At 33.7% G+C, this 27,590-nt stretch overlaps 2 protein-coding genes across 2 annotated transcripts in view; both read left to right on the top strand.

Moving 5' to 3' along the window:
• The window catches only part of LOC145269176 (uncharacterized), a 96,756-nt gene extending 81,584 nt beyond the window's left edge, over window positions 1-15,172 (top strand). Inside the window, exon 4 of the mRNA XM_080124785.1 lies at window positions 11,431-15,172. Coding sequence (XP_079980911.1) covers window positions 11,431-12,126 — 696 coding nt within the window. The 3' untranslated portion in view covers window positions 12,127-15,172. The remainder of the gene's footprint in view (window positions 1-11,430) is intronic.
• Window positions 15,173-25,819: 10,647 nt separating this feature from the next.
• LOC145269523 (uncharacterized) overlaps window positions 25,820-27,590 on the top strand; it is a 74,845-nt gene continuing 73,074 nt past the window's right edge. The window contains exon 1 of the mRNA XM_080125277.1: window positions 25,820-26,141. The gene's annotated coding sequence lies outside the window, so the exon portion shown is untranslated. The remainder of the gene's footprint in view (window positions 26,142-27,590) is intronic.

The raw sequence follows: 27,590 nt of genomic DNA, 5'->3' as shown, positions 1-27,590 counted from the left end.
TGTCAGTATTTTAAAGTAATAACGTCAATTTCACTATTCAATCAAGTGGCATTCTTACCACCGGTGTAACATGACTTATGTCCAATTTTCTTCCTCATATTTCTGTTTCCCTAAACTGTAAGAGGGGCCTAAAACTTGTCACTGATAAGTGCTAGATGGAATAGATTCTGACCCAGGCAACAGCAATTCTTCCCTCTTTGTCAGAAAAATCGCTCTTGGAATGCGAGGACTAAAGGATAACACAAGGGAAGTGAGAGTTATGCGGTTTCCTAAATCGACTTTTTACAACATTTACACGTGTGTTCAAGTGTTTGATTGTATTGAAGCTGTTTGCTTCTAAAGTAATTACCAAATTTCATTTTATCAGATTCTAAAATTACTAGGTACGTGCGAAATGAATACCAATGCTCAAAATGTATAAACATTTTGACCCTTCTCTTTTTTTTTTTCTTTTTTACCTGGGCATCATCACTTATCAAGGCCTTGATGCCACTCGAGGATAAAGGTTAAAGAGTGTATAGTAGAAATTAGACAATATAGTAATCGTTAGTAATGGAAATTTGGTAAATTTGTTAACTTATATGGAATGGCTCATCAAAAACTTGTTTACGTTAGACTTGAAGACAACCATATTGTAATCAGCTGGAAAGCAGGAAAACGGAAGACAATTTCATAGGCGTGAAGTTCTAATAAAGAATTTTTGCTTATGGAATCCACGTTTAGGTTTAGATACAGATAAAGTGTGGGGGAAATTATTGATAGTGATTTCTGCTATACAGGTGTTTCTTGTGAAAGTTTGACGAGGGGGGACCATAGATTGGAGCTCAGCCAAGCACTTGCCATGAAAATAACTATAAAGCAGTGACAAACTCGCAACATTTCTTCTGTGAGAAAGAGGTTGCAGGGAAGAGAAAAGGACATCCCCTACGAGGCTATGAAGTCTATTTTGAACTCTATCAAGGCAGGATAAGTCCTTTCTAGCAGCTTCTGCCCAGATGTGGCAACAGTAATCCATGCTTGGATGTATCTGGCTCTTATATAGATAGAGAATTGCATCAGCAGTGAGATATCTATTGGATCGATAGAAGGATCCCACCATTTTTCCAGCGGCCTTGGCAACAGATTTAATGTATGTGTTCCACTTAAGATCAGGAATAAAAGTCAAACCCATAAGCTTGTCAAAACATGAGGCCTCCCCAAGACGAGAGCCATTCATTTCGATTGATACCAGATGGGGATCAGAGCGTTGATGACGTAAAGATAAAAGCTTTGTTTTAGATGCATTAAAAGTAACCAGCCACTCCTTTCCCCATTGTACCACATGCTCAAGATCAGAGGAGAGAGAATCAGAGAGAACTTGGTCGTTTACGGTCTTAGATATGCTACCATAGATAGTAGTGCAATCAGCATAAATGTCTACGAATGATGTATTCACGAAAATGGCAGCCATATTTAAAGATGGCTGACAATCATTTAAATACAACATAATGACGAACTTAAACCCTAGTAGCACCCAAACCAATAAACATACAAACATGTAGTTAAGTACATTTTATTTCCAATTAAATTCTTCATTGTTTATTATATGGATATTGGACTTAATCTTTATAGTCTATTTCAGAGTCAGGAATGCTTCCAACGTATTAATTAGGTACATGCAAAATGAAAGGCCGATCCCTAAAATGCATAAACATTTTGACTCCTCTATTCAAAAATTCAGGAAATCAACATTTTGACTCCTCCTTCAAAATTCAGGAAATCAACCAATTTTAATGAGATTTCTAGTATTTATTAATTAACAATCACAGAACATAATGTACACCTTACCCTTTTTAATTTTAGTGAAAATGTATTATTTTTTGTAAACAAAAACACCTTTGCTAAAGTTCAAGTCTTAAATATTAAAAAAGGACGCATGAATTTGTTTGCTTTTTTTATAAAAAAAAAAAAAGCATTGTAAATATTAATAATAAAAAAAAAATTAATTTTTCAGGAACATTACGAAAAAAGTCCCTAAAGTCTGTGTTAATGAAATCAATATAACTCAACGAAACATTAATTTCCTGAACTATCGATATTATCATTGAATAAAGACTTGTTTATTCAATATTTTCATTAAAATAAAAATATAATTGATAAAAATATTTCATGCGATTTTAAGGATACTAATTATCACAAAAATTTCAAATGTAATTTTATAATACTTTTCTTGTACGCATGATGGTGTAAATATTAGTGTAAGAAAAACACTGTCAATAATTCCCCCCACTCTTTATCGGTGCCTAAACCTAAACGTAGATTCCATGAACAAAGCTTCTTTCTTAGAACTGCACGCCTGTGGAATTGTCTTCCGTTTTCCTGCTTTCCGGCTGACTACAATATGGTTGTCTTCAAGTCTAACGTAAATAAGTCCTTGATGAGCCGTTCCATATAAGTTATCAAATTTACCGAATTTTCATTACTAATGATTACTATATGTCCAATTTCTACTGTACACTCTTTAACCCTTATCCTTGAGTGGCCTCTTGGCCTTGATAATGTGGTGATGCCTGTGTAAAAAAAAAAAAAAGAAAGAAAATTTTTTTATAATCTTGAACTTGAAAATAAAAATTGTAAAAATTGAGATCAAGGATCACAAAGACAAAATAATTTTTTAAAATCGTATTATTTTTAATAACGATTAATTTAGACAAATACGGATGGGGAAATTGTGAAATTAAATAAATACAAATGAAACAAACAGGATTTGCATCCTACCCACAGTTATTCTCTTTAATTATTAAGAAATTGTTTTTATTTATTTTTTTTACATGAATAAATTGTCAATATAATCAGTAATTTCTTTTACATGAATAAATTGTCAATTTAATCAGTAATTTTTTTTACATGAATAAATTGTCAATTTAATCAGTAATTTCTTTTACATGAATAAATTGTCAATTTAATCAGTAATTTTTTTTACATGAATAAAATGTCAATTTAATCAGTAATTTTTTTTACATGAATAAATTGTCAATATAATCAGTAATTTCTTTTACATGAATAAATTGTCAATTTAATCAGTAATTTTTTTTACATGAATAAATTGTCAATATAATCAGTAATTTCTTTTACATGAATAAAATGTCAATTTAATCAGTAATTTTTTTTACATGAATAAATTGTCAATATAATCAGTAATTTCTTTTACATGATTAAATTGTCAATTCAATCAGTAATTTTTTTTATATGAATAAATTGTCAATTCAATCAGTAATTTTTTTTACATGAATAAAATGTCAATTTAATCAGTAATTTTTTTTACATGAATAAAATGTCAATTCAATCAGTAATTTTTTTTACATGAATAAAATGTCAATTTAATCAGTAATTTTTTTTACATGAATAAATTGTCAATTCAATCAGTAATTTTTTTTACATGAATAAATTGTCAATGTAATCAGTAATTTTTTTTACATGAATGAATTGTCAATATAATCAGTAATTTCTTTTACATGAATGAATTGTCAATATAATCAGTAATTTCTTTTACATGAATAAATTGTCAATTTAATCAGTAATTTCTTTTACATGAATAAATTGTCAATGTAATCAGTAATTTTTTTTACATGAATAAATTGTCAATGTAATCAGTAATTTCTTTTACATGATTAAATTGTCAATTTAATCAGTAATTTTTTTTACATGAATAAATTTTCAATGTAATCAGTAATTTTTTTACATGAATAAAATGTCAATGTAATCAGTAATTTTTTTTTTACATGATTAAATTGTCAATGTAATCAGTAATTTTTTTACATGAATAAAATGTCAATTTAATCAGTAATGTTTTTACATGAATAAATTGTCAATGTAATCAGTAATTTTTTTTTACATGATTAAATTGTCAATTTAATCAGTAATTTTTTTTACATGAATAAATTGTCAATGTAACCAGTAATTTTAATTGACTTTTTTTTCACACTTAAAATGCACACCTTATTTTAAAAAGGATTTTATTTCATTAAATTAATTTATCATTACAAAACGTTTGAGAATAAATGGAGGCATCATATAAAAAAAGTAATATTCTAATTAAACAAGCACATCCTTTACATCTCCACAGATCTTCCAATAGAGGTTTTTACATACTTTGTTGTTACAGACAGTGTAAAGATCATCTACAAATAAGGTTTGGCATCCAGACATTAGGTGGCTTTTTTTCTTTTTTTTTTTTACGCAGTGATCACCACTTATCAAGGCCCGGAAGCCACTCAGGGATAAGGGTTATTGCAAGTACATTACGTTAGTGTGGAGATTTGATGAAGTGATTACTTAAGGGGGCGGTTCATTAGGAATTTGTTAACATTGGACTTGAAGACATCCAAGTTGTAGTCCGGTGGGAAGCAGGCAGACGGAACAGTCTCTCAATCACTGAGTGGCAGAACCTGCACTGGCCATTTGTTTGTAGGCCAGCCATTTTTTAATCCATTTTTTGTAAGCCCTGATCTTCACTGGCTACAATAAGTCTTTCCTCATCAAATGGTAGTCTCCCACTCTTGAGCCATTGAAGTGAGGCATCCTTGTCTATATATTCCTGGTTGTTCCCCTAAAACGTTTATGTTGGTTCCATCTTTGTTTTCTTGTTTCTATCTCCATTTCTGTGTACGTCTTTTATTTCATTCTTGTAATCTGTGTTGCTGGTTCATCATATACCTCGGCACTAGTCTCCAGTATTAGGTCTACTAAGTTTTTAGCAAGCTTTCTGATTGATGTTTTTTGAGATAGGTGTTATTGATGGTCATTCATACCTGCTGAACTTTTGATGTACTGCCCCATGCTTACTATGGTGGTTCTATATGCATGGTTAATTTTAGCGAGTCCTAAACCGCGTTTTTCCATGGTAGGTGTATTCTGTCTGTGCAAGTGTGTGTTCGTATATGCTAGGCACAGGCAAAAATAGGGGGACCTAGTTTTGAAAGCCGATTTATCATAATTTTTTGTAGGTTTCCGACTATTTTTTGATTGTATTTGAAAGATTAAAGACTAAAGTTAATTTCCTAAAGGAAAAAAAATATTTGTACACGTGAAAAAAAAAATTATGAAAATGTTTTCACGGTGGGCTAACCAATTCAGCTAAATTTTGAAGTTAAATAAATTCATTGTAAAAATCTTTAAAAAGATAAATATTAATTTTCTGGGTCGATTTCAAAGATAATTAGTAAAGTCCTAAGATATTGAATTAAATAAGAAAAAAAACACCTTGTTTGTACAAAATATTAGCCCTCAAAAAGCAAGTAATTATGCCGTTCGCCAAAATGCAACCGATAAAAGTTTGTAAACACAAATATACGGAAGCCCAAAATTTCAGCCAATCGAAACGCTGTTTCGAAATGAAGTCATGATAGTAAAAGGAGGTAGGGGTGTCAGATTTCTTTTTTTTTTTCTCAGACGTGCATCCATACATTCCTATTCTGAACGTTTGTATCAATTTTTATCATTTTTTAATTTAATTATTTTTTATGTTCCTGTTTTTAAATTAATTTTTTTTTAATTATTGTTCGAGATTATATAAAAATTATTTTACGCCGAAAGTTTCACATTCTTGCGAGCAAGGAAATTATTAAAATCTTGCATAGAAAAATTATGGAAAATCTGTAATTCAAAAAAAAAGTAGAAATATTTTTGCTATTATAATTTTTTTGTGAAAATATTAAATAAACAATGCTTAATTTAATGGTAATATCGGTATTCGAGAAATGAAATTTTCTTCGAGTTATATCGAATTCATTAATATGGGTTTTAGGGCTTTTTTCCTAATGTTCCTGTAAAAATTATTATTTTTTTTTATTGTTACAAATTATGATGCTTTATTTATATAAAAAAAAGCAAAAATAAAGTCTTACGTTTTTTATTTACTACTGAAAACCATAACTTTAATAAGGGTATTTTTTATTGTTACAAATTACGATGCTTTATTTATATAAAAAAAAAAGCAAAAATAAATTCTTACGTTTTTATTTACTACTGAAAACCATAACTTTAGTAAAGGTATTTTTTGTTTAAACAAAATAATACATTTCCACTAAGATGTAAATAAAAATAATTAGTTCATTATATTTCGCGATCATTATTGGATAAATACTGAAAATTTAATTAAAATTGGTTAATTTCCTGATTTTTGGTGATTTTTTTAGTAAAGGAAGGGGTCAAAATGTTTATACATTTTGAGCATCGGCATTCATTTTGCTCGTACCTATTATTACAACAAAATAGAATTGCCTAAATTAATGAATATTTTTATAATCTTCAAAAATACAGGAATAAAGGTATGATAATGTTTCGATTCCTGTATGGAATTTACAATAAAATTGACTTTCTTACATTTTGAGCTTCCATAGAAATTATGCACAATTATATTATTATATTATTAATAAATAACAATTTATTATAAATCCTTCATCTGTCTTGTGGTGGTTGCCATTGGGCGCTATTTAAAATAAAATATTAAAACAACGCAGTTGTCTCAGAATATTAATTAATTGCCTGATTTTTGCAGATTTATTTTGCAAATACGAGGTGTCTTCAATAAGTTTCCAGATTTTGTTCATATGGGCACTTTTATTTATAGTACACACATGAAACTGTAGTCTCCTTCAAAGTAATCTCCTCCAGCTGCAATGCACTTGTACAATTCCAACAACTTTTAGAAGGCCCCATGGTAGTCCTCTTGTATGAGCGTGCAATGACCCTTGTCACAACCTCTTTCTTCTCCTCAATTATCTCATAACGTCTGCCTCTTAGGTTTTTCTTGAGCTTAGGGAATAACCAAAAGTCAGGGAATAGGGTATGGACTATTGGGAGTGTGAGGAACTGTCGTGATGCCAATCTTGGTCATGACAACGTCTTTCTAATCTTCTCTGAGCACCCTTGGGATTAACTTCATGTGAATCTTCCACATCTTCAGTTCTTTGTTGTGAGTGATTGTGTGTACAGTTTTCAGACTGACATCAAACTGTGGACTTGTTGTCTCTATAGATACAAAACGGTTCTTATCCATGAAATTATTTAGTCAGTCAACTGTGAGGGACCATACCCCATTATGTATCAAAAATACTGCAACGCAATGTGTGCATATCAAGCCCTGTATAGAAAAGGCTGTAACTAAAACCTTCCTATGTGCAATTCAATGTTAAAATTTCTATAAAGTTGAGACATGTTGTCTACAAATAGTAAGGCTAGAAGGACAGCAGAATTCATAATACAATATTGAATCAGTAGGGTATGGGTAATTGTAGATGAATGGAAAAGTGAAATCATCTACATTTATGGGACAAAGTAAGATGGCAGCACATAGGTGGCAGCACATATTTTGGGCTATGAGGACCTACTAAGTATACCTAATATATAATATTTCATACTATGAAACCCATTAATTTTAAACTAGCCTGGGTGTCCGGCATATCCCAGGTGTTTGGAAGTGTATCTTGAGTAAAAAAAAAAAAGTCGTAGTAGAAAGTCAGGCTCGAACTCGTGACGCAAAGGCAGAAAAGAAAGTGGTGGTGTGTGTAAGGGTGTTGTTTGAGCAAAAAAGAAAATTGCGAATGCAAAAGAAAAAGTTGCTCGAACCCATACCGCGAAGGAGGAAAAGAAAGTGAAAAAAAAAAAACATGTTGCGTTAGCTATTGCGCCCATCGCCAAACCGGAAGTGAGATAGGTTTTAGTTAAGGCTAAGCAATCGAAAAGAGGCAATAACTTTTGAAAATATCAGCAAAAAACGACCCCCCCACCCTGTAGAAGGTAAAGAAATGAATGTTTTTGGCCAATTTTTCGATATTTTTCATCCGAATGGTCGAACTTCAAAACGATATCAATCTTGTGAAAATCCGTTGCCTCTGTTGAAAGTTTTAGGCATACATACATACATACATACATTTAAACAGACAAGTGAGATTTATATTATAGACTAGCGGGGGGGGGTACCCGGCATTGCCCGGGTGCTTGTAGGTGTGTGCCTTTGGGGGGGGGGATAAAGAAGAACAAAAAGGAAAGTTAACCCTGTTTAAATATAAAAAACAATAAAAAACAGCAATTTTAAAAATGGGGAAAAATAAGGGGGGGAGGGCTTGGTGACAGGTCAGCTCGAACCCGGAGCCTTGAGGACCATAGGCCAAGCCTGAACACCTGCGGTATAGTGACAGTCAATGTAAGAGCAATTAAAAAGTGAATGTCAAACATCACAGTTTTTAATGAGGTCAAATCGTTTTACTGCGGGATAGTTAAATGTCATATGCTACTGGTACCATGAAACTCAGTACTACCTGCCTCATGGTCGGGTCACCGGCGACAAAACTGGTTCCCCCACCAGACTTGTTTGGTGAGGAGGGCAGCTAGTCTCCAGGAAGGATTAAAATCAAGACCTTTCAAAGGGCGAATGAACCCTTTTTTGGGGTCAACAGCTAACTAGTACTGTGTGTGTTCATGTGTATGTATGTGTGTGCTGGGGTGGAGAGGGCTCCCATAAACTGTGGTGAAGGCAACCTTTCTAGGAGAAGCTAATCTCAGATTTAAAAAAAACATAAAGCAGGAGACCAGTACCTGTATTAAGTTGGTCTGCAGTTTAACTTGTTGCTGACTATCTTGCTTGTTGCTGGATCTCAACATTTTGAACCGAGAGAGAGACTTAGCTGTTGTACAAAGATAAGACTCTGTAACATCATCTGTGCATAGATACTCCCTCAGGCATTTGTCTATAAAAATGGTCCTGTGGCGATGAAAGTCATTTTTTGGATCATGGATTTTAAATGTCTGAGGAAGTGGCACTCGTCTGACAAGACGTTGCAATCATCATGTATATATACATCTACTTCTTACTGGAGATCTATATCTCCATCCATATGTATATAGGTAGGTGTGTGTGTGTATATATATATGTATATGTGTCTATGTATATATGTGAGTATGTATATGGGTATAAGAATTGTGTGTATGTGTGTGTATGTCTGCATATACATTGTTTATATATACATATGTGTACGTGCATGTGTCTGTATATGGATGTGTAGAAATGTACATATATATTTGCGCATGCGTTAGCATATGTATTAATCCTTAACTACCTAAAAACAACTTATTGTCAACTGAAATAAATAAGTCACCTTATAGTGACTACGAAACTTTTAAATGGAACCCTGTATTTGTCAAACACATGACATCTACACTAATCCTTTCTCCCTCTCTTTCCTTCTCTCTCTCTCCCTCTCTCTCTCTTATCTACTTAATATACCTTGCTAAACAAGCAAAAAGCAGTCAAAATTTAAAACCAAAAAATTGAAACTCCTCCCCCTCCTCTTCTTACCACCCCTCTCTTTTTTCTTTTCCATCCTCTCTCCACCTCTCCCTCCCTATATCCATATATCTCCACCTACGCCTCCCTGAATCTGTACCCCCACACACACAATACAATCTAATGTATTTTTACCTTCAAAACTGAAATATTGTCGATACCCGTCTCCCTCCCCCTTATTATCTCCTACCACACCCCTCCTTTTTTCCTTTTTTTTCTTCTAAAACACTTCTTCCAAATACTAACAACCATTTCTGTAAGGTCTGACGAGACTGTTAGATCGTAAACACGGTCCAACATCCGAAACATATGTAACCAAACAGATAAGTGATAAAAAAAATAAAACACATATTTGCTCTGCAATAGTATTGAGCACTCTCTTCAGGTTTTTACTAATTACCAGTTTTACCAAATATATATATATGAGAGAGAGAGAGATATATTAAAATAAAAGGGTTTCTTTTACAATTTACAGAGATTTGAAGAAGTAGTCCAAAATTAAATATATAATATTAACATTGCAAGTAGTCTATATGGATCAATCGACGGTTGAACATTTCCATTATCAAAGGCAAGAGAAGTTACCCTTCTATATATCTTGACTAGTTTTTAAAGGTTTTACTCATTTTTAAACTGTTTATTTGGTTCTAAAAACAAATAACATATAAACAAAACATATAGTGTCGAGAGTTAGGCGATAACAAGAAAAATGGCCGCAAATTGTCACTTAAATACAAAAGTTTGGAAAATGACTTAAAAATAAAATCATACAAAATAAGATCTTCCACTAAATGATAATTATATTCGCATAAGAGTCTTCTGTAACAATAAAAAAGTTCCTAGACAAACAGACACTACAACTTTATCATATAAAAATAGAGTATATATATATATATATATATATATATATATATATATATATAGGAAATTTATTACTGTGAGTCCAGAATGAGTTTACAAATTGTTTCAACTAGAGGAAAATCCTCAAAGAGAGGAAAAATCCAACTAGCATCATCAGAATTCATAGATGGACTCCATCTATGAATTCTGATGATGCTAGTTGGATTTTTCCTCTCTTTGAGGATTTTCCTCTAGTTGAAACAATTTGTAAACTCATTCTGGACTCACAGTAATAAATTTCCTATATACTGCTCTGACTACACATTGAGCACTTTAGTCCGTTTTTTTTTTTTTTTTTTTTCACCACTGGTAAATAAATATATATATATATATATATATATATATATATATATATATATATATATATATATATATATATATATATGATAGAGGGAAAGAGTAATAAAAGTATATTAAAAAAAAGTAATTGTTCAGTTATTATTAATTAATAATCTATTAACATTTTTAATAAAATATTTCAATAGTAAAAATAAACATAATTTGATATGTTGGAAAGATTTACAAAATATCCAATTTTTTGTAAAGGCTGAAGGGAGTTATAATTAAAAATGTTCATAAGATGTTTTTTTCTAAGAATGTAATTCGGTATAAAATAAATTCTTTATTTCGAAATTAAGATAATGAATTTCACTGAAAGAAAATAATGTATGTTTATTTTCTATTGTTTTACAGATAAACTTGTTGGGAAAATTCATTTTACACATTTAAATGGCTGATTTTGAACTGGAACACAAAAACTGACAATATAAAAGACTAATATTCAACTTTTTGACTGTGAACTGGTGAGTTTTAAGTTAATGTTTATAGCTTTGCAACCTAGCATGAGGATATTTTTGCTACAAAAAACATGACTTAATATTCAAAATCACATAGTATCTGCAGCACTGATAAGATCTCACTATAACCAATGCACGTTGGCATTCATGAGTGATAGTGTACCTAAAGTAACAGCACAAAGTTTAATACTCCACCAGACTAGATGAATTCTTGTCCTTCAATCTAGTAAGACCAAGAGTACAAAAGGACAAACATTTTAAAATGGTCAGTTGAAGAGACAACATTTATGTTCGCAATATTCTTAACTGACTCTGTGTTTGGGAGGTAAAAATATATCTGTGTCTCATATAGAGAGCAAGTGTTAAACCTAGAAAGAAGAGCCCTTGATTTTTGAGAACTGTAACTGAAGGAAAATGAAACGCCAAGAAAGGCCATATTCTTGTGAAGTGTGTGGAACTTGTTTTACACTGAAATCCTCGTTAAATAATCATATGAGAATACACACTGATGAAAAGCCATACACATGTGAAAGATGTGGATTTTCATTTTCTGATAAAAATAATTTAACCAGACATACAGAAAGTCACAGTGAAGGAAGGATATTTTCTTGTGAAGTGTGTAGTATTTCTTTTTCTAGAAAACAGCATTTAGAAATGCATATGAGGATACACTCTGGAGAGAAACCATTTTCATGTCAAATATGTGGTAAATCATTCGTACAACGAGGTTATTTAAATGATCATATCCGTATTCACACTGGAGAGAAGCCATATTCTTGTGAAGTATGTAGCAAGTCCTTTTCTGACAGGGGTAATTTAAAACAGCATAAACGAATACACACTGGAGAGAAACCATTTTCATGTATACTATGTGGTAAATCGTTTGCACACAGAAGCAATTTAAGTCAACATATTCGTAGTCACACTGGAGAGAAACCATTCAATTGTGAAATGTGTGATTATAACTTTTCAAATAAACACAATTTAAAAAGTCATATGAAAAAACATACTGGAGAGAATCCATATTCTTGTAAAGTTTGTGATAAGTCGTTTTTGAAAAAATGTAACTTGGCCAAACACATAGAAAAGCACAAGGTTCTGTAGCACTGAGGTTGAGAGTGTGGGCCACCTTATTTCTAGTTGCAAGGTCCTACTTGGAGATGGTTATTATACAGATCGCCATAACGGAGTTTGCAAATACCTTCACTGGAAGATATGTAAGAAACTCAACATTCAGTGTAGTAAAAAATCCTGGGAACATATACCCAAACGAACAGTTGGGAATGACAACTACAACATTCACTATGACTACATAATCCCGACTGGTACATATCTTGAAAACGCAGCTGTTAAACCAGATATAGTGATTTGAGACAGAGCAAACAAAAAAGTGACCATAATAGAGATCAGTGTACCCAATGATACAGGGCTTAACAGAGCTGAGAGGGAAAAAATAACAAAGTATCAAGGACTTATGTATGATATGAAACGAAATTGGAAACTAAAAGACGTTTCAATTATACCAGTCATTATAGGAGCAACTGGGCTTATGAAAAAGAACTTTAAAAAGTACATAGCAAGCATACCCGGTGAACCAAGTGCAAGTGAAATACAAACGCTTGCACTTAAAGGGACGGCTAGAATTCTGAAAAGATCTCTTGGTTGGACTCACTAAAATAGGGGTAAATGTCAGACATCTGGTTCGATGTCCCACCCTCTAGAAGAAAAAGTTTAAGAAAAATAAAAAAAAAGGGAAAAGTCAATGAAGACTGAAACACTAAACATGCCTGCCACAGAAATAGCAAAAAAGAGCCGGCAGAGATATATCGAGACCTTCCAAAAAGAGGAACCTTGAAGAGTGGGACTAACATCAGCATGCAAAGTATTTTCTTGGGGAACTCTCCGAGGCATACAGTGAGTGTCAAATACTGGCAACATCAGTTTTTACAGCCTGATCCCAATCATTCAGCTGTCATACATGCTTGTGCGTGTGTGCACACCTTGACCACGCGACACAAAAGCACATGCCAAGATATCACCCAGCTGGCCAAACATTTTGGTCAGGGCTGTCTCACAGATGAGACTGAAAAACTTATCAAGCCAACCACAGAAATAGCAAGAAAGAGCCAGCAGAAATATACCTTCTAAAAGAGGAACCTTGAACAGTGCGACTAACATTTTCTGGGGGAACTCTCCCAGGAATACATAGACAAAGAAGGTTCCTTGGATTGGCTCAAGAGGGGAGCCATCCACCACGATCAGGAAAGGGTCATAATGGCTGCTCAAGACCAGGGATTGATGACCAATGCATTCAAGAAGATGGCAGGGATCACTAATGACAACAAATGCAGAATCTGCCATACAGAATTGGAAAGTGTGAGTCATCTGATATCAAGTTGCATTTTGGGGGATGACTACTATACAGCGAGACATGATGGAGTATGTAAGTATCTCCACTGGACCATCTGTAAAAAGTTAAACATCCAATATAGCAGCAAATTCTGGGAACATCAACCTAAAAGAACAGTTGGAAATGATTTATATACCATACATTACGACCATGTAATCCCTACAGCCACCTACCTTGAAAATGCTGCTGTCAAACCTGGCATAGTTATATGGAATAAGTCAGAGAGAGTTGCAACCTTGGTTGAAGTGAGTGTCTCTAATGATGGAGGCCTAAATAGAGCTGTAAGGAAAAAACAAATATCAAGGTCATGTATGATATGAAAAGAAAGTAGAATCTTAGAGAGATATCAATCATACCAGTTATCATAGGTGCCACAGGGCTTATGAAGAAGAACCTGAAGTCCTACCTAACTAATATTCCTGGAGAACCAAGAGCAAAAGAGATCCAGATAATTGCACTTAAGAGAACAACGAGGATACTAAAAAGAGCTCTCGGTTGGTTTCAATAAAAAGCAGGGCAATGTTGGCAGCTGGTTTGGCTGCCCCATACCCAATGTTACAATTTTCAAAGGGAGAAAATAAAATTATATAAAAAAAAGCCTATTAGATACAAAATCTTGAATGTCTTTGATTTCTCTAACTTGGTTTAATAGTATATTTTAATATGTAAAATTGTAATGGATAGTCAGATTTAAAGGTATATCTAAATGCAAATAAGAATTGACCAAATATTCCAAACAACCAAAATGAACAAGAAAACTGGGATATGTGCGAAAGGGATGGGAGGAACGTACCAGGCGTATCTGCATCGCTCTTTGGGAAAGAAGAAGGAAAGGATGGCTAGCTCATTTATATATAGGAAAGGCATCTTGGGAAGGAGGGCATAATGGGAGAAGTTATTTTTTTCTTGTCTCTTCCTTTTTTTTGGATAGGAGGATATAAAAGCTGGGAAAAATTCCTTGGAAGATACAAAAAGAAAAAAGTCGTGAACCTCTCTTGAAAAGTATTTCGTGTTGCTGACGTTCAGATTATGCAGTGTGCCATTGGTGGCGAGAGGCCAGGTGTGGTCGATTGGAAAAGAAGAGGGCAGAAACGTGCTGTTGTCGAGCGAGTGACTAACTCCACTCTAAACCCCAGAACCGAATCCTGATTGTAACGTTTAGCAGCAGGATTTCACGCAGGATGGAAAAGTGCCAATATTCATGGTTACATAAACAGTGACAAATCAGTTTGGAAAACATTCAAGTTGGCTGAACACATGAATACTAATGAGTGGCTAAAAAATACGCCAAAAACTTCCAGAAAAAAATAACTGTAAGAGCATGCAGTATATTTTTGGTTGAAATCATCTACGACTCTATAAATGAAGGGGATACTTGATGATCAATGTTTAGAAGAAAATAAGCAATGGACCAAGTGCAAGTGCTGCCACACAACAGTTGACCGTGTGAGCCATCTAACATCCAGCCATAAAGTTCCGCTGGGGGACAGTTACTATATGATACGACACAATGAATCCTGTAAATATCGGGAAAGTTTTTCATAGAACATTTTTTTTTATTATTAAAAACAGAAAATTAAAATGACATATTCATAATAGTTTAAACTGAGCAAGCGCCATTTGAAAACCAAAACAAAACCAAAATATTTATTAGTTTTTTTTTGTTTGTTTATTTTTTCGTTTGTGTGTGTGTGTGTGTGTGTGTGTATTTTTTTTTTTCGAATAAATAAATAATTTTAAACATTTAAATGTTTATTAAATGTTAATTTTGGTAAATTTATTCTTTCCCTTTCCAGAAGCAATCGTTCGGCCATATAATGATGTCTCCCCTAGATTTGGATAGCAAGTGCATGAAAAAAAATGGCGTCTCCAATTTCGGCAATAAAGTGTAGAAGCATAAAATCTGAATATAGGAAAATCCCACAAATGAAATGCATCCAACCGAACAGGTTCTCTCTATTTTTTAAGACATACATTTTGAGTTTTTTCATTTTTCCCAGCGAAGTGACGTTGGTGACTAATTCACCCTCAAAATTAATTTTTGTACCATTGACGGCCATCGCCGTTCTGTTGGTTCTTAGCATAGTCGGTTTTCGTAATTTCTTTCACGTTTTGAAATTTATTATTGAAAGATCCGACCCACTGTCTAACTGAAATTTAATATACTTGCCGAGAATATTTGCGTAGTGTTATATAGGGGTTTCATTGAGAGAATTTTAAGAGTGAGTCTTAGAGAGTCTTATTAAGAGGGATGTTGTGAGACAGATTGTTTGTTGCGTGTTCATGTTATGAAGGGATTCATATATATTAAAAATGTTCATTACTTAGAAGTGTTGATATGAGAAGCTCTTAAAGTGAGGAGATAGTGTTCAGACAGTCTTAGTGTAGATATGAGATGTAGAGTTCACATTGTAGATATGAGATGTGTATGTCATGACATTTTATAACACAGACATATAGACATATAATAACAATTCAATTTACCTTTTTGTAGAATCACAACACAAGACGACATTTTATAAAAACACATGATGGGTTTATTTCTTCACGACCGGCCGTGGTTTTCATCATCAAGAATTCAAAGCTTCACATATTAAGTTTCAAAGTGACCGTCTCACTTCTAGACGTTCGAATCCTCAGACTCTCTCTGAGTTTTTCACTAACTAACTAACTAACTAACTCTCACTTCCTATATTGAGAAATCCATGCATGTCCGGCCAACATGACCACAATTCACGTGACATCAACATGCGCGACCTGCACGTTTCCGAACATTCTGATTTCCCATTTTTTCTTTGTTGTTTTCACAAAGGAATTCAACCAACATATCTAATTCATTTAACCCATATTTTATTATCCACATTCTTTCTAACAATGATAGTTTATTTATTATTTATTTCATCAGAATCAACAATTTACTGGACATTCCATTTAAACCTATTTTTCTTTAAAACTTATATCCAGGGTTCGATTCCTGCTTTCTCTCATTTTATTTTCATTTTAACTAAATCTCTCTATTTTTATACTTACATGAAAAGGGGACAGCCCTTATCATGTAACAGTAGGTTTTCATCAACAACGTCTCTAGTTATTGTTTGAGGTACACGGCTCATGTTCTGATTTTTTACTTTGACTTTGACATATAGATGTTTGAGGTCCAGGTTTTGGACCTGTTCATCGTTCCAAGGGAAAAATTTCCTAGACAACTTTGTGGCATGCGTGGCACAGAAACCCAGAAATTTGCACTTCCATTTAGGAGGATGGACATTATAAACTCGGCAGCAATCTCCAATGGGCGTCAAGTCTGCTTTTTAAATGCGTTTACCGTTTGTGCTTGTACAACTGCATCTGGGAGATCATTCCATATGTTGACAACCGTCTGTGAGAAGGTCCCTTTGCAGACATCTAGCCTACAGTGTTTTTTCACGATTTTGAGGCTGTTCCCCCTGGTTGCGCTGTTTTTGGCGATCTGCAGCAAGAGCTTTGTTGCGGACCAGGATATAATTATACCCTAACTCGCTACAAGAAAATAATGAAACGAATGGAATTGAAGGAAACAAAAACTCAATTGATGGATAAGATAAACGTGTCGTTTATTTACTGTTGAAAGAATGCATGTTTTAGATATAACATGTGTTCATGTCCGCGCGGGTGTAACCATCGTTCGTTGCGGGACTGGTGTTGTAGAAAGAAAAGGAAATGTGTGTTCATCTCAAATTCGGGTCACTATCGTTTGTTTGCGCATGGAAAAAGAAGTGAGTAATGTAATAGAAGGAGAAATGACAGTCCATCGTGTAGACAAAGAAAAGGATAGAGGGTTAATGCCAATTAGCAGTCAGCTACGCGAACGTGTTCTTAGTGACCAGTAGTAGATAGAACGAGAAAGAGTGAGAATGTGTACATACAGTCTGTTAGCTTTTTGTCTCACATAGTAGCAAGTGGTGTGAGGTACGCACCTCCCTTTCGGGAGGCGACAGTTCATCGAACCTCTCAGCCTGAGAGCTGGTCCTAAAAGAAAGAAGGCGGTTATTGCTCTTTGTTTTATACTTGTTTCCAGTGGTCTTTGAGCATGTGTGGATTTCCTTTGAAAAAAAGTGACGTCGTCCATCTGTGTGTGTACGTGTGCACGTGTGTGAGTACATGTGTGTACGTTAGCGTGTGTGTATATACATGTGAATGTGAGTGTATGTACATGAACGTGAATATATGCATGTGTATGGACGTGGGCGCGTATGTTTGTGTGCGCGTAAGTATATGACAAGTAATATAGCTTGAAATGTGAACGCATGTTTTCGTGTGAGACTTGAAAAGGCTTGCACAGCTTCTATGTCCGATTTTATTACATATAAGGCATCTTTTTTGTTAAGAATGGGCAATCCTTGACTCAGTATTTACCACCACATCTGAAGCAAGGGCTTGGTGCTTTTGGTTTGTCCAACTTTTAGCGGTAATTTTCTGTTTACCGTCTCGACGTTTTTTTTTTATTTATTTTTTTATATATTTGCGATGCCTGCTTTGATATTTCTCGCATCTTTTCTTATTATTTCCACATTTTTGACAACTTTCATTCATTTCAGAAGTTTAGATTTTGTAAAAAAAAAAAAATGGTTTCTCAAAAAATATAAATAAATAAAATATAAGTCATACGCATTTATTTTAGAATTTTTAATTTGTGTAACAAAAAAATAACCTTAAAAAAAACTTTGGTGCTCACGCAGTTCACCAAAGATATTTAAAAAAAAAACGAAGATAAAAAAAAACCTTTATGATGTACATGCCCCTCATGGAAAGAAATTATCAGTAAAAAATATGCTTAATTTGATCAAGTACATTTTTTCTTACAAGGTAGTCACCACTTATTAAGGCCCGGAAGCCACTCGGGGATAAGAGTTATTGCGTGTACAGTAATCAATGGGATAGTATCATAGTAATCGTTAGTATTGGAGATTTGATAAAGTGTCTTACTTAAGGGGGCGGTTCGTCAGGAATTTGTTTATGTTGGACTTAAAGACATCCAGGTTATAGTCAGGTGGGAAACAGGCAAATGGAACAGAGTTCCACAAACGTGTACTGCTAAGAAAGAAGCTTTGTTCATGGAATCTACGTTTTGGTTTTGGCACAGATAAAGAATGGGGAAAATTATTGACAGTGGTTTCAGCTAGACGGGTGTTTATCGTGAAAGATTGGCAAGGGGGGACCAGAGATTGGAGCTCAGACGAGCACTTGCCATGTTGGGGAAATCGTAACTTAGCAGGATAGCATATATGTGTGTGCTTTGGAGGATTCAGTCGCTTTACAAGAAAAATAAAGGAAAGAAAAAAATGGCAACTCAACTCACTGTTGCTGTTCTACTAAATGGTCACGCATAAGTAACACAAACTCTTGCCGTGCCTATGCAAATACTAGATGCATAAAAGGAACCGTGGATAGAACAGGAGGCTGAGTGGAAATAAGGCGTCTTATGGAGATGGACACGTGCGACAGACTGCTGAAAGTGATAAGAAAAACTGTGGGCGGAAACGATAAAAAAATTTTAAATCTAGAAACTATTTCAAATGTATGTTGCCTTTCAGGGATCGACGGCAAGATTTTTTTTTATGTCTAGTTGATTTTGACGTTTAGAGGTGCTGCGACTAATATACCCATTGTCGAGTGGATTGAAAATGTGGAACTTGTGTGTAAGTTTTGCGCCATGAAGAACGTTGAGCGCATCCTGCCATTGAGATTGTGTGAAGCTTTGGTTATATACTGGCAACTCAGTAAAGAGCAGAGAATATCAAGCTAGTCGTCATTGCCACACAATTGGGGACCATTGCTTGAATATTGATTAACATACGTATTCGTCTCTGGACAACCGCAATATTAGGTGTGTCAGAAACTGACCTTACGAATGCGTGAAAAAATATTGAATAATTCGACCCCCTGTCTTTCCAAGATTATAACTACTCGAAAAATGTCATTCAAACCCTAATTTGTTTTTCAATTAAAGGAGCAAGGACCAAGATTTAATTTAAAGAAGAAAAAAAAAACAGTTTAAAAAAAAAAAGGTTTTAAACTTTGGACTTTACAGGTAAATTTCTAAAAAAAAACTTTTTTTTTGTTTTAAATTTGAATATATTATTTATTGATCTTCTACCTTCAATTTGTGATATATCAAACTTTGGTGAGTAAGTTAATTATTTACGTTTAATAGACATTTCAAAATGGGGGGGGTGAATAAAAAAAAACGTTTGTCTAAAATATTATATTCGGTTTATTGGAAAGAGCATAAAATTTCACATTGACCCTGAAAATATCGTAAAAATTGAATCAATAGAAAAATTTTGATAGATTTTTAAAGTTTAAAAATTGAAAAATACTGAACTCGTTACATTCAATTAATTTCATTACTATTTTTAAAAAAAATATTTCTATTTTATACAACTTTAATAGTTGATTTTGGAAGTATAATCCATAAAGAAAATAAACAACCCATTTTTAAAACAGAAATTATGAGTTTTTTATATTTTATTCGCAGTTTCGTGTTAGGGGTGTCAAAAATTCCTACAAAATTCTGATACACCTAACGCAATATATTAAACATCTATTGTGTACTACATTCAATGAGTGTGGAACAACTGTTGATGTGAACATGAGTTGTCATGGTGACAATGAAGGCCCCACATATTTCGCTGCCGCCTCCACCAGACAAACGCTTTCAGAATCCAAGGCACGTAATGATGCTGGAAAAATTGCATGCTACAGGTGCACTGGTGCAGTGTTCCCAATCACATGGTGAAGGACTGCTTGCAGAATTGTTAAGAGAGACTGGATTGTCAAGTGCTCAAGGTTTATTGCGAGATACGTTGTTTTAGTTGCAGTCACCATGGAGCATCGCTAGGTGTATCAGAATTTTAGTCAACCCGCCATAACAAACGACTGTTTGAATAGACCCCCCAATGTATACAAGCTTATAACAAAATGAAAATGTAATTTCAAACCATAATTTTTATTTCAATAAAATGAGGAAAGACCAAAATTTAATATCATAAAAAGTTTCACCTAAAAAATATACAATTTTTTTTTTCATCGGTTTTATTAAAAAAAAAAAAGTTCACAAAAACAAAAAACGTAACTCATGTGGATGTAATATATATATATATATATATCTAACTGTGAAAAAAATCACTTACTTGTTTCAAATTATTAATATTTGATTGCTTCTAATGTTCCGGTATGAGAATTTAATTATATTTATATATTATATTCCATGTATTTTTTAAATGAAAGGATTTTTCAACCAAGTATCGGTTCTCGACGTTTGTTTATCAGCCATTAAAATACCTATATGTAAAAAAGAATTCTCAGTTTGATATGTACGGAAGTATGGAATGGTAAAAAAAAAAACGTTTCAATGAAGCGTCAAGTGAAGCAAGCATGCTGGTTAAGAAGGATATTCAATTAGGTGCTTAATTAACTGTTAACGCGCCAACATTGACTGTGCATTTCTTCATGGAAGCTACTTGTTCCATGTTATGTTAAGCATCGCAGTACTAGGGAAATGCTGAAGGGGAGGTAGCATAAACATTAGACTCCGCCCCAAACAACTGAAAACTAAGAAAATCCCTTCCATGAAAGTACATGTAGAAGGAGAAGAGTGTACAAAGTTGATCGATTCCGAGTGCTCCCAGACGCTGGTGAATAAAGCTGTGTGTCTCTTTTGGAAACGGAAGTCAGCAGGCTGACAAAAAGAAGTTGAATTTCCAAGAAACAAACACTAGAATCAGACGACAAGAAACAACACTAGAATCAGACGTCCAGGCCTTTATGTGCTTCAGTCTAAACATGCAACATAATATTAGCTACTTGTATTTTCTCTACCGCTCTCCCTCAACCCAGGACTGTACCCTAATCAACAAAAACTCTGACAGCGTAGATACAGCACTCTCCCTCGATACAAGCACACAAGTACATGTATTTAGTGACATCAATGTCCACCACAGTAACTGGCTTGGATTCTCTAATTACACAGACGCAGCTGGTAGCACAACACATAGCTTCTCTATATCTCATTCCCTATCTCAGACGGTTACATTTCTGACACGTTTCCCAGACCAGCAAGATTAACATGCCTCACTTTTAGATCTATTTCTGACAACAGTTCCCGATGATTGTACAACAAATGCTCACAGCCCACTCGGGAATGCTGATCACGCTGTCATAATAGTAGACAACACCCTAAATTCTCGCCCAAAAACTGAAGACCCACTGCTTAAAACAACAAGGTATTACAAAAAGGCTGACGGAGAAGCCATCAGGGAACTCATCAGAGATGCCCCATGGCAAAATATTTTTTCTCTTCCAGCGGAATAGTGTGCAAATGAGACCACTGAATGGTTCAAAACTGCAATCGAAGCGCATGTTCCCACACGGAAATTCTATAGCAAGGCCCACTCTCCCCAATGGTTTATTTCTGCTCAAAGGCAGCATGCTTTCCACAGATTCAACCAGCAAAAGTCCAGTACCAACAGACAGAAGTATATAGAAGCTAGAAATAATTGTAAGAGAGTAATAGCAACAGCTAAGACAGATTATACTGAAACCACCAGAAAATGCACCAAAGCACAGAAATTAGGAACCCATGATGTTTAGAAAAGCTACAACAGTGTTGTAAATAATGGGCAGTCAACGATTCCCCCACTATCATGTATGGAGTACGGTTGTCACATTTGGGCTGGTGCATCTGCTGCTTGTCTCTCACTCCTGGACAGGGTTCAAAAGAGAGTCGTCAACTTGATAGGTCCTGAACTGTCATCTAGGCTTCAACCTCTGTCCCATCGACGAAATGTTGCATCCCTCTGCCTGTTCTACAAATACTTTAATGGTGAATGTTCTGACGAACTACAAGCACTTGTACCTCTTCGACGTAACTACTCCCAACAAACCCGACAAGCAGCTAAATCCCACCCCTTCACAGTAGAGATCCCTAGGTGTAAGAAAGCCTTTTACTCCAATAGTTTCTTCCCCAGAACTGCAAGTCTTTGGAACTCCCTTCTGGGATTCTGCTTTCCCAACTGTACTGATATGCAGAAGTTCAAGTGTAATGTGAACAAACATTTTTCTACTCATCTCGCTTCATAATGACCCTACAACTTATGTCCTCGATAGTAGCCCCCCCCCCCTACTTCAAAGTGGCAATCTGCCTTGTTTGGGGTGAAAATTGATTAAAAAAAAAAAAAAAAAGGATGTAGCCGAATAAAGGTGGAGGTTGGCCAAGTTCTGGTTATTGAGATCGAGGCTTTGTTGTAGATAAACAACTATTGAGTTTCGGCCTACTATTCGGGATTGATAGGATCAACGGACTCGGTGGAGTATATCTGATGGACTCAGGTGAAGCACATTTCAGGAGCCTAAACTCCCATCTCGATCCATCGCTGCCATCTCGATCAACAAACTGGATTTTAGTGTGACGTAAGATGGCAGTAACAAAGAATGGACTGTAAAATGAAAGTTGACAAAAGGTTGCTCTTCCAACAAACTTACTAACAGGGTGCAAGAATATGTGGTACCTTCTCATGCCAGAGACGCCTATGAGAACAAGCACATGCAGTGGAATGATTGGCTAATCCAGAGGAAGAACTTGGCCCACCCAAGGGTCTAATTCCCTTAATGACGGTCATGCAGGAACAGAAGCAGAAGGTGCTTTGGCCTTGACTCCCGCAAATTGAATGGTTTTGTGGATGTTTTTAATGCAGACGTACACATGTACAAATTGAGAAAGCAGCGGCGACAACGAGTTAATGTGTCTCTTATGGATCTGCAAAATGCATATCTTCAAATCCATGTCGGCAAGACACTATGGCCGTGATTTTTACGGGTTAGCGCTTCTGTCTTACATGGTTGGGATTCGGACTGAATGTGGCACCACTGATTATGAAGTCCATTATCGATGCTATCGTATCTCAAGACAATACGATCCAAAGTGCTATAAAAAAGGGGGGGTATCATTCCCACTTACCTCCCTTTTATACACTAACAATCTAAAAATAGTGTCTGTCTAATTAACCAATCAGGGACCCCCGTTTATCGGGTTCGCTTTTAGAACAATAGTCTCTTCCTCTTTTAACCACAGCTCGTCCAGGAAGCAACAGGTAGGAAAATTCCTCTCCTAAAATTTTGTGCCTATACGAACATTACAAGAGCCGTCTAATTCTTTGGACGTAAAAGAACTTTATAGTTGGACTTTCTCTAAACCCGCAAACACAATAAGTTTTGCAAAAACTTGTAAATTTTATTGTTTTAATAATTAATACTTTTTTCTATATCCTGTTTTGTGTCGTTAGTGAATCCCTTTATTTCAGTTTGCTCCAACGAACTTCGCGGCAATTTCGGACTACAACCTCCATTTGCCAGTATTCGCTTCAATGCCACATCAGCATATGTTGATGAAATTTAAAATGAAAACCTCTGATGTTTGATAAAGTTTGTTTCTATGTTAAAAAGTTCGATTTTTATTTAAACAATTTTCTTTTTCTTTTATATTTGAAACCCTTTTTTATCAAGATTATAACGGAAAATTATGGGCAGTTTTGTATTTACGCCCGGCTATGTTCGATAACTCTTGAAGTGGCATCACACCGCCATTAATTTCAATTATGTCAATCAATTTACCGGCGTTCAACAAGTTCCTTTTTGTTTATTTACAATATCACGAATTCCCTGGAAAAGTCATTTCTGATTAATTTTTATCAGTTTTAAAATATTTTATTCTGAAAAAAAAAAGAAAAAAAAAAGAAAGCTCCTTATTAACTTTTTGAATCACACTATTTTTTAAAATAGTATTTTCAAGTTAAATTCCAGTTTTCTGATATCTTTTTTTTTTTTTTTGTTAGGTGAAAGTTAGTTACTAAACACCCTACACTCCTCATGTTAAGATTCGTTTTCTAAATAATAACGTTATTTATTTCGTTTTCTAAATAATAACGTTATTTATTTCGTTTTCTAAATAATAACGTTATTTATTTCGTTTTCTAAATAATAACGTTATTTATTTCGTTTTCTAAATAATAACGTTATTTATTTCGTTTTCTAAATAATAACGTTATTTATTTCAGCGCAATTTAGAAATTATTAACGGTGTAAAGGGGGAGATGATGCCCCCCCCCGTTTTAGAGTTATCGAGGTTATCCTGACGCTCCGCACTTCTTTATTTACATTGGAAGTGACGTCACACAAATCTTATAATACGGATGGCTACAATTGTAAAAACAATTTGTTTTATTTTTCTTTCATTTTGAGCCCCTTTTTTCTCCCGTTTGTTTGTTTTTTTTCTACGATTAATAAACCAGTTTACAAGTAAATTCAATCTTGGAAACTACTCGTTTGCCGTAATTTTAAACGTTATTTTCATTTTCAGCGACCCCGGAAACCTTTAAGAGTGGTAATTTTAAAGGAATTTGAGGGTGGAGTAATTCTTCATATTTACCTTTTTTTTTTAATTGAATTATTAGGTGAAAGTACAGAATAGTTACAATACACCCTCGCTTCCCCGTGTTTAATAATAGGTTTCTAAATAATAGCGTTAAAAAATAGCTCGGGTCGTAAAGTGCAGACTGCAGGACTAGTGCAGGACTGCAGTGCAGGAGTACCTATAAAAGGTAACGCCGGATCGGAAAAAGAGCTCAAAATGAAAATAAAATAAATTCTCCGCTCAAAATAAGAAATGGGAGAAAAAAAAAAGTTAAATTCTTCGCTGTGTTAGTAATTAAAAACTAAAACAAATTTTCAAAATGAAAAGAAATGTTAGATTCTCCGCTCAAATACCAATATGACAAATGGAAGAGAAAAAAAAAAATTAAATTCGCTAAAACAAATTATTTTTTACTTGTAAACTGGTTTATTAATTGTAGAAAACAAAAACAAACGGGAGAAAAAAAGGAGCTCAAAATGAAAGAAAAATAAAACAAATTATTTTTACAATTGTAGCCATCCGTATTATAAGATTTGTGTGACGTCATTTCCAATGTAAATAAAGAAGTGCGGAGAGTCAGGATAACGATAACATAGCCGAGCCGAGCGTAAGTACAAAACTGCCAAATTATGTATACTTTTGGTCATCTGTATTCTGTACGATGGAATTTGCCGAACGATCCTTGTAGACATTGATTTGGTGGGTGTGGTCGTCCGACGGACCACACCCACCAAATCAATGTCTACAAGGAATTCGTACCTTAAAAAGAACTCACAAGTCCCCCAACTCTTATTAATGTAGACACTCACACTTTCTTCTAAACAATTAACTCTCTCTCTCTCTCTCTCTCTCTCTCTCTCTCTCTCTCTTATATATAGATATGGCGATTAAGCAATCGCCATATATATTTTATAACTTACTAACTAGCTCTACCTATGTATTGAGCACTGTTGAAGTAAATACTTAAAGTTTACGCATAAATTTATACTTTAGTATATTAATTTTATGTGAGTAAATGAAGTATACATATATATATATATATGAAAAGAAGAGCGACTACTCAAGGGAAGGTAATTCAAAATTTATTTCCGGTTTTAAAAAAGATACATTAAATATATTCTATTTGATAAAGTATTTTATATTTTTTAAGGCGATTAGCCGTAAGATTTTTATTTTTTATTTTTTTTATTTACAAATCAAATCGTTTTCTTGTTTTTAAAGCAAACAAATAAGGTGTGACTAGACAAAATTTGGTGAAATGTAAGTATTAATTCCTTCATTTTCTTTGTTTTTGTTCCATTTAAAAAATTTTGGTGCTTATTCATTAGGTGTGTCAAGAAATTGGCCTTACGAATGCGTGAAAAAATATTGAATAATTCGAACCCCTGTTTTTCCAAGCTTATAACTACTCGAAATATGTAATTCAAACCCTAATTTCTTTTTTCAATTAAAGGAGCAAGGACCAAGGTTTCATTTAACAAAATAACAAAAAAAAAAAACAAAAAAAAACGTGGTTTAAAAAAAAAAGGTTTTAAACTTCGGACTTTACAGGTGAATTTCTAAAAAAACATTTCTTTTTTATTGTTTTAAATTTGAATATATTATTTATTGATCTTTTATCTTCAATTTGTGATATATAAAACTTTGGTGAGTAAATTAATTATTTACGTTTAATAGACATTTCAAAATGGGGGGGGGGGCGAAAATTAAAAAAAACGTTTGTCTAAAATATTATATTCGGTTTATTGGAAAGAACATAAAATTTCATATTGACCCTGAAAATATCGTAAAAATTGAATCAATAGAAAAATTTTGATAGATTTTAAAGTTTAAAAATTGAAAAATATTTAACTCGTAAAATTCAATTAATTTCATTACGTAAAAAAAATGTTAGTTTTTTTTAAATAAAATTAATATTTCTATTACTTTTTATACAACTTTAATAGTTGATTTTGGAAATATAATCCATAAAGAAAATAAACAACCCACTTTTAAAAGAGAAATTACGAGTTTTTTTATATTTTATTTGCAGTTTCGTGTTAGGACTGTCCAAAATTTCCCAAAAATTCTGATACACCTACTTATTCATATAATTAAAATTAAAGTATTGTTTTTATATGATACTATTCTGTAGTATTAGTTTTTTGAGAAACGTTGATTTCTTGATCTTATTTTCTGATAATTCTTTGAAGTGATATATTACATTTTTATGACCTAGCCTTATTTTGTTTTATAAAAAAGAAAAAGGGAAAAAATGAAGATCAAGTCAAACAAAATTTTATAGATTGTTAAAGACTGAAACATCATATGATGTTTTTTTTGTTTTTTTTAATTTTGGGATTTTAAAATTAATTTGAGAATTCAATGAATACAAAATAAATCCATCTTAAATGGTAGTATTTTGGCGCTGTTAAATCGTTTAAATCAATAAATATGTGAATAATAATTAACGAAAAATCAAATATGAAAAATGTACAGTTATAGTCAGCCAACAAGTCTTTGGCGTGGCTGCTATCGCAACCGGTGACAAGACAAGTCAGTTCCTTCACTTTTATTGTTCTTCAGTATTTCAATTGTGAAACAATATCTCTATATAAGTAAAATGAACTCATTTTTTCACGTCTGATTTTGACATTAATAGGATTAAAAATCAAGATATTTCATGCAAATATAATATGCACAAACGGCAGAACAATATCTGAGGTGTGT

The sequence above is a fragment of the Euprymna scolopes genome, chromosome 45 (genome assembly GCF_053919585.1).
Source record: "Euprymna scolopes isolate OS-2025 chromosome 45, ASM5391958v1, whole genome shotgun sequence".
Taxonomy (NCBI): Eukaryota; Metazoa; Mollusca; class Cephalopoda; order Sepiida; family Sepiolidae; genus Euprymna; species Euprymna scolopes.
Note: the sequence above shows the minus strand (reverse complement) of the source record. Positions and strands in the feature narration are given on the sequence as shown.